The sequence below is a fragment of the Lineus longissimus genome, chromosome 2 (genome assembly GCF_910592395.1).
Source record: "Lineus longissimus chromosome 2, tnLinLong1.2, whole genome shotgun sequence".
Classification (NCBI taxonomy): domain Eukaryota; kingdom Metazoa; phylum Nemertea; class Pilidiophora; order Heteronemertea; family Lineidae; genus Lineus; species Lineus longissimus.
In genome coordinates this window covers 16,309,025-16,319,021 of record NC_088309.1, presented here as the reverse complement: position 1 = coordinate 16,319,021, position 9,997 = coordinate 16,309,025, and the positions used below count along the sequence as shown (strand labels likewise).

Here is a 9,997-nt window from a genome sequence, read left to right as displayed (position 1 = left end):
TCATTTGCTCGGAAGACGCCGTCTTAAGCACATGCCATGGAAATCGACAGTGACACAGCATTATCCGTGTTTCCGAAAGTGCGAAATGTTCTTCTGTTAACATGGTAAATCAAATAAGTCAGATTGAAAAGAATATGATCGACAGTGAAAAGAAAATTTGTGATGCTATGACGCAAACATATCATAGTGGTCCTCTTGAAGATGCGGTAGCACCGAAAATAAAATGGATACCGAAGAAATGGTATCAGAAAACAGAACCGATGAGACGAAAACGTAAAGCGGCCCATCCACGTGCAATATTATTGTGCCAATAATATTGACTCAATAATATTGAAAAATGTTTGGGCACAAACGATTCCATAGTATTGTGCAATATTTGGGGTCATTTGCTCGGAAGACGCCGTCTTAAGCACATGCCATGGAAATCGACAGTGACACAGCATTATCTCTAGCTATTGTGTTTGCATTGGAGAAAAAGAAGAAGAAAAGGAAAACTCCGCGACTCTGGATGAAAAATTGGTTAGCACGACGACAAGACTTGACCCACGAAAGGCTGCTAGTCGAATTGCGAGAAAACGAACCGCAGGATTTAAAGAACTTCCTCTGAATGGATGCCGCTACATATGACGAACTGCTTACGATGGTTACGCCCATTATACAAAAAGAGGACACCATTATGCGTGAAGCTATTCCCGCAAGTCAACGCCTATCAGTCACCTTACGATACTTAGCCACTGGCAACACATTTGAAGATATGAAGTTCAGCAGTGCCATATCACCACAATCAATTGGAAAAATTGTGATGGAAACTTGTGAGGCCATTATATCCTGCTTGAAGAATTACATACACGTAAGTATGATATTATCATCATGTCAGTATTTGCAGCATAAAGAAAGTGACGGTAAACTCGAAATAGATATAGGGGCTAGTATTTTAATCATATACTCTTATTCCTTATGATTTGAGAATACAATTGAACACAATGGATACATTGGGTTATACGAGCTGCTATGGCTGGAAATTTGCAAAATAATGGCCAAGAGGCGACTGAGAAATATTCACTCCATCTGGCTCATCAATGACCTGGCACCGGAAACTTCCAGATTTATCCAGACCTTGCGGTGTTACAGAATTACCGCCTACAATATTGTATGGAGTTCCGGGTCTGCTGCTGGAGTAACTGTAAGGGCTACTGGGTCGACTGTTAGCCAAACCGTAAGAAGAGCTTGGTATACTATTGGGGGTGTTTATGCCCGCTGGTACAGAGTAATATGGAGTTTGTCTATCAAGGGATGCATTTATTTGTACAGAATATCGATTAAGTGTTCCCATTTGTCCCTCAAACAGAATTTCATTTATAGCCTTCTTTGCAAGCAACTGTGGACTCGGGTTCATTTTGGAGAGTTCTGATGCCCATGCCTTTGCTATTGGCATATTTTCATTATCGGGTTGATTAAGGCGTTTGCACGCTAACGAAAGTAGTTCCTCCCTTTGATCACCATTGTCAGTTTTCGTGGTCTTCCTCCTCTTGTTCGGCTTACTGACGGAAGTAGTAGGAGCTTTCGTTACAACTTCCACCTGAAATGATATTCAAATATAGGAACAAATAATAGATTTGACGTTTTACCTATATTTCTAATACATTTCATTTCTAGCTACCGCCCACAGAGGAGGAATGGATTGAAGTGGCAGATGACTTCGGGAGGCGATGGAATTTCCCTCACTGTCTGGGAGCGATTGATGGCAAGCACGTCGCCATAAGAAAATCCGCTCATTCGGGTTCTTTTTACTATAACTACAAGAAGTTCTTCAGCATTGTGCTAATGGCCGTAGTTAATGCTAACTATGAATTCCTGATGGTAGACGCGGGAGTAAACGGCCGCGTGTCTGATGGTGGAGTCATCAGTCATACAGATTTCGGACATATGTTGAGCAACAATGATTTGAACATTCCACAACCCGCCCCCCTCCCTGTCGGCCCTGGCTCCCTACAATCTTTTGTATTTGTTGGGGACGATGCTTTCGCTATGACTAAAAAAACTTGCTGAAGCCCTACAGCCCATCAGCAGCAGGCGGTCTGAATTTGCAGCAGCGCGTTTTCAACTATCGCTTGAGCCGGGCGCGTCGAATTGTAGAAAACGCCTTCGGGATTCTTGTCTCTCGATTTGGCGTTCTCCAAAGGAACATACCACTTTCGCCCGAAAAAGCTTCAACGGTCACATTAGCATGCTGTTATCTACATAACTTTCTGAGACGGAAAGTTAGTTCATATATTACACGCGAGTCTGTCGATTGGGAAAACAAAGAAGGAGATGTTCAAGAAGGCTCATGGCGCAAAAAAAAGTTACCCATACATGACCTGCAGAAAAACAGTAGCCGAAACACCACCAACAGAGCAAAGACGACGCGAGATAAATACCGAGACTTCTTCGGCAGTTATCGGGTTGTTCCTTGGCAATGGAACAAGTGTTCTTAATCATACCATCGCTTATCAGAAAGAATTCACATCTGCTTTTGAACTCTCAATATTTTCCTCAGACGTATTGCATGACCCAGTATTATGTCGCTTATTTCAGACTTGGTACCACGACCAATCGCGACTAATTGTACCTTATGGGACTTCACAAATTTATCAGTTGAGCATTGTTAACCACAAAGTGTTGTAAGCTATCGTTTCGCATAGTATTGACGTATAATTGGAAATAAATATTTCATACTCACTAAGTCATCCTCATCTTCTTCACTCAGTTCAGCTTCTGCACCAATTCGTATGGAACTTAAAGATTTTGACGGTGTCTCCTGGTCTTGCAAAAAGTCCATTGCGTCAAAATACCACAGGGTGGATTCATAGACCTCATCAGTGCCGGCCCCAGACTTGCTTGACTGCTGTACCTTATTTAGTTCTTTGCGGTAATTGGTTCGCAGAGAATTTAGCTTCTTCGTCAAGTCGTCCCTTGACGCTTTAGGGTACCTTTTCCTGTACTTTTCCAACAAAGTTTGATATGCCGCATCCTTCTTGTTTCTGTCGCTATATTCTTTACTTTTTACCTTCCACAGAGCTGGAAGCTCACGATACAACTCAATGCATGTAAGCATGAATTGCCGCTCCTCCAGTTTGGACATGGTGTGACGGTCAGAGATTTATGTTAATCATTTAGTATTTCAAATTTGGCGCCCCTTGTTGTTTTCGCGCAGACTAATTAGCGAGCATGCGCATTTGCCATTTCCGCCCACCGTGGCGCTTACAATTTTAGACACCTTCGAACTTCAATCATGTATTATTACAAAAATAAGAAAGAGATAAGGCTGGGATTGAGGTAACTAAAAGTAATGATAGTATAGACTCTTTAGGTTGCACTGTTACTGTACAGGGCCTTTTTAATTGGCCCGAGACGAGTGTTTTATTGACACGTTCTTCAGTGCGCGTGGCGTGTGTGAAGTGAGAGTTCATTAATAGACGGCGCCACCGTTAAGGGTAATTTAGCTAATGAAACTAGTGTTCAATTTAGTGAAGTTTCAAAGCTATTCTGAGTCTGTACTAATGTAAAATGACAGCAGCTTAGTACTACTGCTGATAGTCAATGTCTGTCCTCTGTCCTTGGTAAAAGATGAAGTCACAACTGGTCCTTTTTAGAAAAGAATGTCACAACCAGTCATTTGTGAGACAAAGTCACAATCTGTCTCCAGTGTATTTAGTGTCGGTATTTTTATCTTTTCAGTTTTTACGTGCTCTGTGGTGCCCTTTGTAACGCGAATGTGAACAAAGTTTTAAACGAAAGAAAGTCTTCATTTCTTATTGACTTAAACTGCCTCACATGGTGTCTCCGTGGTTTTCCGATGAAGAGTGAACAATAATTTGTCAATATTATTGGCAGGAACCACCCACAGGCCAATAATATTGCACAACCGTCAATAAAAATCAAATAATTTTGATTTTGCTCAATATATTGTACAATGCTTCAATATGACAGGTAGACGGTCAATAATATTGCACAACCCGGAATATTGCACAATAATATTGCACGTGGATGGGCCGCTTTAAACGGAGTGCGTCACATCAAATGTAATCAAAGTATCCGTTGGCAACGATCCCAGATGGTCAGATGTAAACATTGCGGAAGCGCAACGTCGTGACCATGACCTAAAATGGATCATAACGCTAAAAAAAGAAAACGTCAACAGACCGTCTTGGGATTCCGTGGCGCTACAGGGTGAAGCGAATAAACATTACTGGTCAATGTGGGACCAATTAGAATTTAAGAAGAACATTCTCTGTCAACGATACGAATCGGATGACGGGAGAACAGTGAGGTTTAAAACTATTTTGCCCAGAGAATATCATGATGAAATGTTCTTTCAGTTTCATTCAGTCAATACAGCAGCTCACCTAGGTTCACTAAAAACTTACGAGAAAGTAAAGAGACGGTTTTATTATAGAAACATGAAATTAATCATCGCTGATTTATGTCAGAAATGCGATAAGTGTGCTTCAAGGAAACCACCTCCTCATCGCTCACGGGCTTCCATGCAAACTTATCTCGTCGGATTACCTTTCGAAAGGATATCTGCTGATATCCTGGGACCAATACCGGTCACAGCTAGGCGAAATAAATATCTGTTATTGGTCGGAGATCAATTTACGAAATGGATTGAAGCGTATCCGTTACCGAATCAAGACCATCGCTAGGAAGATCGTAAACGAATTTGTGTGCAGATATGGCGCGTTCAGGCAATTTCATACAGATCGAGGTTCAAATTTCGAATCACAAATCGTAAAAGAAGTGTGCGAACTGTTGGGAATCCAGAAAACCAAAACGACCGCTTATCACCCCCAATCAGATGGCTTTATCGAAAGAAATAACAGAACATTACTCTCATCATTAGCGCTGATGGTTAAAAAGAACCAGAAAGACTGGGACGAAAAAGTCCCATTTGCAATGTTTGCGTACCGAACCGCCGTACAAGAAACAATAAAGAAGTCCCCATATTCAATGTGTTTTGGTCGTGAGGTTACGTTACCTATAGATATTATGGTCGGTTCGCTGAGCACATCTGATGAAACCCAAATTGAAGTGTCTGAGTTTGCCAAAAGTGTACGAACAAATCTAGAAAATGCCTTTCAAGATGCCAGGGAGAATATTAAGGGCAGCATGAACGTCAGAAACGTTTGTATGATCAAAGATCTCACGGAAAACCGTATGCGATGAGAGACTTTGTCTGGTTATATAACCCTCGTAGAAAGAAAGGCATAACCATCAAATTGGCATGTAACTGGTCGGGGCCATTCATGATAACGAAACGTAAATCAGACACCGTATATCGAATTAAAAAAAACCGAGCGTCGAAACCACAAGTGGTTCATTATGACAGATTAAAACCGTACCGCGGCGTTAACGCAAGGCCGTGGATCGTGGAGTTTACCGAACCGCGTGTTGTTGAATTATCGGAATCTGGCTCTTAGGGTGACACTGAAAGTGTGAAAGTCGATCGATAGGGAAATAACGTTATGGACGACGCGTTGAATCCTCATCGTCCAACGCGGGTACGAAAAGCGCCAAATAGACTAATCGAGAGCTAATCGCGAGTCATCGGATTCGCTGATGTCGTCATTCCGGTTGTGTAAGAAACACAACGACGAGTATAATAGTTCATCATAACGAAACGAACTGGCCTCTAAAACACATGGTATTTTCTATATAATCGTTAAAGAAACATTGACACTCTACTCTCATTTTATAGATGCAATCATCGATCTGCCTTTGCCATCGATGCGGCGCTGTTTTTATGGATGAGGATGACATGGATTTTCACATCCGGTATCAGCTGAAGGGGGCCCATGCAGTCCGAGCAATAATAAGCGTCAAGGAACCGGTGGGGATGGGGAAGAACAACCTAAGAAGAAGAAAGTTTCATTTAGTGCGGGTGAGGACATTGAAAACGACAAGTTTGACTATTACGATGAAAATGCCCCTCTGTCGAAGTCACAGAAGGAGCTGTTGAAAGATGTGTTTGGGGACCACATCTTCGATGACGATAGTGATGAGGAAGAAGAGGAGAATGAAAGCATCGGTACGCCAGTTCAAGACGAGCGGGAGTTCGATCAAACTGTACTGTAAAAAATAACCGTAAAATTACAGACAGTTTTCTACACAAATACAGACAAATGTCCGTTGATTTACAGATATACTGCAATCTGACCGTTTTACGGAAAATGAATGGAAATTAACAGAATGTTCTGTCAAATCACAGATACGTCCCTTTAAAGTACAGTTTCAGCTGTAATTTCAGGGGCTCACGATAAAATAAAATGGAAAGCTTTGTGACAAATTCAAAGAGGTTAAAGGTTGTTTCCCGGTTGTTTGCGGCGAGGAGCGGTTGTTAAAAACGGACACTAATCTGTAAAAGTACGGAGAACCTGTAAAAAAACGTCGGCCTCGTATAAAACTTGGGGACTTGGCATCACCGAGTCTCAGTCGAAATACTGTCCCAGGCCGATATAGTTTCTTCAAAATAAGGAAAATGACATGTGATTGTGAATAAAAATATATATGCCTGTATTTCAGGTAAGTGTCGTCTTTTTTTTATTTCCAAATTTCATGAAATTCTTTTCATTAGCTGCGGACCTGCGCGTTGCCGATTTGCCTCTTTGCCATCAACAAGAAGCACTGAAGAAAGCCGCATCGAAACCAGTCGTCAAAATCCAGAAAATCAATCAGGTAAACGTTGACATCGGCCTAAATGACTTTGGATACGGTTAGGTGAACGTCGAAGGTATCCAAAAATAGTAATGTTTAATTAAAAAGTTTGATATCAAGCAGCAGGAACTTGATTTTGAAATGGTTCCGAAGGGCCACGCCCTATGCACTCTGCAATGCATTGGTTTTTGCATCGGCTAACAGGCGGCGCACTGCGCCGTGCATAACTATTTTGGGAACGGGAATTTCCCGTGCATGCCCCTGCAAGTCGTATTTGCAAATTCAATGAAATTACAAGCAATTTTGGGGGGTCGTGGGCTGTTGTTGGGCCGGGGGCAATCGGCCAAGGTCTAGAGCTGGACCGTGCTATGCCATTGCCATGTAGTGTAAGTGTAGCCTTATAGGTGTGCATACACAACGACGAAATCTTGACACCTCGACATTGCACTGTGACATGACAGTGTTGCATCATGTCCATGGCCACACCCACTGTACATCTTATGTGTGTATCAAAAGCATGTACAATGTATGTACAGGCCTAGGTCTAGCCTTGGCTAGGCCAAGATCAGAAAGATGTCTGTGACTGTGTCTGTGGACCCAGGCCCTGCATTAATTGGCCATTCAAATCAAGTAGACCGATACGTACATAATACACTGAGGGCCATCTGTCACTGAGAGGGGGGGGGGGGGGGGCGGGAGGTTCTCTGCCATGTCCTATGTCATGCTCATTCCTGATTGCCAATCTGTTTTTTTCATTTCCAGTCGGGGGGGTCTGTCTAGAGTCTGGTGGCTGTCTCGTTGAGGATGACTGGATTTGTCGATGTATACTTGACAAACATGCAGCAAGCTGTGCTCTTCAGTTCAAGACTATGTCAACCATTTTCGTATGCACTCAAATACTAGCCGTTTCATTTTTCCGTGTCCAGTTATCAACTGTCGCAAGAGATATTCAACATTCAGTGCATTCAATGTTCATGTGTCCCGGGATCATCAAGGCCATCAAGCATCTTCTCGGCCTTCCCATCAATCTTTACTTTGCACCAAATTTAGATGTCATGTTTCTGGCTGTGGAGGAGGAAGTGAAAAATATAGTCTCAGGGCATTCATAAAACATTTGAAATCTCACATTCAAAATGGTTTAGTGGTCACTTGTCCTTACAAAAAATGTGAAAAGAAATACTCAGTGCTTTCATCATTCACATCTCATTTGTCGAGGTATCATGGAAATGGTGAGCCATCTGATATCACACCAAGCATTTTAGTGCCTCTACATGATGATGACAATGACATTGATGAGGTGGTAACTCTAAGTAGTAGTAGTGCTTCTGGTACTGCAGACGGACCCTCAGGAACGAGTGAGAGTGGTCAATCAGAGTCCGCTGAGGATTTGTTCCAGCTTAGAGACAGTTTTTTGAGAAACCTAGCTTTGTTTTATCTAAAACTTCAGGCTATCCACCTGTTGCCATCAAGCACAGTACAAGTTATAGTGGATGAGTTGATAAATATACAGCACATTGAAAAGGAATTCATAAAATCTAAATTGAGAAAAGTTCTCAATGAAAATTCTGTAGAAAATCAGAAGGTAGAGAGTATTGTGGAATCTATTGCTGAGAGTGATTTGTTTCTGGATTTCCATAATGAAAAAGAAGGGCCATTGAGGTCAACTTTCAAGAGAAAACAATTTTTTAAAAATAACTTTGATTTTGTTGCTCCAGTTGAAAAAAACCTAAAAGGACTCGACCAGGAAGCTGTTTATCATTACATTCCAGTTAGGGAAACATTGCAAACTTTCTTGAAAGACAGCTCTGTATTGGCACAGTACCTCAACCCAGTTGCCAGCCAAAGTGGTATTTTTCAGGACTTCACTGATGGATCTGTAGTACATGACCCAAATTCTGTGTACTCAAATGGTAGTCGTCCTGTTATTCTGCTTTTCTATCAGGATGCATTTGAATCGGTCAATCCTTTGGACTCGGCAAAGACAAAACATAAGCTGATCGGTGTCTACTACATTTTGGGTAACCTTCATCCTTGGCATCGTTCTAGAATAGAATCCATACAACTTGCCCTATTGTGTAGAGAAGTGGATTTTAAAATATTTGGTCAAGAAAAGGTATTCAAATATCTATTGAATGACCTTAGGGACCTTCGAAAGGATGGTATAGTGATTGATGGCAATTCGTTCCTGTCTATGTACCATTTATTCTTGGGGACAATCTTGGTAGCCATGAGATTGGAGGATTTCGTATGAACTTTAGTTCCGGTTCATTCTGCCGATTCTGCTTGATAACTAATGATCAGTTACTAGAAGGAGACCATGATGCAGAACTGCGAACACCAGAGAACTATTCAACATCAGTTCAGCGTGTTGAGAATTCAGATTTACAGTTTCACGAGGGAGTGTCATTCAATTCACTTTTCAATGATCTTCCTGGATTGTAATGGAGAGCTTCCCCCTTGTTTGGCCCATGATCTCTTTGAAGGAATAGTTCAATATGATGTTGCACTATTCTTGAATTACTTTATAAAAACAAAGAAATGGTTCACATTGAAGTACTTGAACAAGACACTTCGAAAATTCATCTTCAAGGGACACGACTCGGGAAACAAACCTAATTCAATAAGAAAAAGTTTCCAAAAAACTGGTGGACAAGCAATTCAGAATTGGTGCCTCCTTCGTTTTATCCCACTGTTGATATGTAGTAAAATCAAGGACTTTACTGATCCGGTGTGGCGACTTCTGTTGTTGTTACGGGAAGTTGTTAGTTACATATGTGCCCCAGCAATTGCTGCTGAACAAGTTGTTTATCTGAGGGTGCTAATTATAGAATACCTCGATGAAAGGTATGAACTGTTCCCGAGGACAAAGTTGAGACTGAAGCATCACTTTCTATACCATTACCCTGACTTGATTGCAAAATGTGGGCCCCTTATCAGGTTATGGACTTGTCGCATGGAAAGCAAACACTCCTATTTCAAGAGATGTGCTCGCAGGTGTCAGAACTTTAAGAACATTACTTCAACTTTGTCAGAAACTCATCAGTTGCAACAAGCATATCTCTCCTCTGGTCCACGTTTTCGAGGTGATCTAGAATGGAAATCTTCTGTTTCCTTGAATCTGCGGATGCTGAGGGCAGAGGTAAAGGAAGCATTTGAGAGGTGTGCAGGGCTGGACCTAGATTCAACTGATATAGCTGACTGTGTAACACACAGGGGTATTCGCTATGAACGTGACATGTTTGTGATATGTAGCCGCATTTCAGGTGGTTATAGGTGTGGAAAAATTGTGAGCTGCATTGTG

At 41.7% G+C, this 9,997-nt stretch overlaps 1 protein-coding gene across 1 annotated transcript; it reads right to left on the bottom strand.

Annotated features, from left to right (window-relative positions):
* Window positions 1-1,009: 1,009 nt before the first annotated feature.
* Window positions 1,010-3,124, bottom strand: LOC135482929 (uncharacterized). Its single transcript, XM_064763415.1, has 2 exons — window positions 2,723-3,124; window positions 1,010-1,579 (listed from the first exon to the last, which is right to left on the bottom strand). The coding sequence occupies exons 1-2, from the start codon at window positions 3,122-3,124 to the stop codon at window positions 1,010-1,012; spliced, it is 972 nt and encodes a 323-aa protein (XP_064619485.1).
* Between the last annotated feature and the right edge of the window lie 6,873 nt (window positions 3,125-9,997).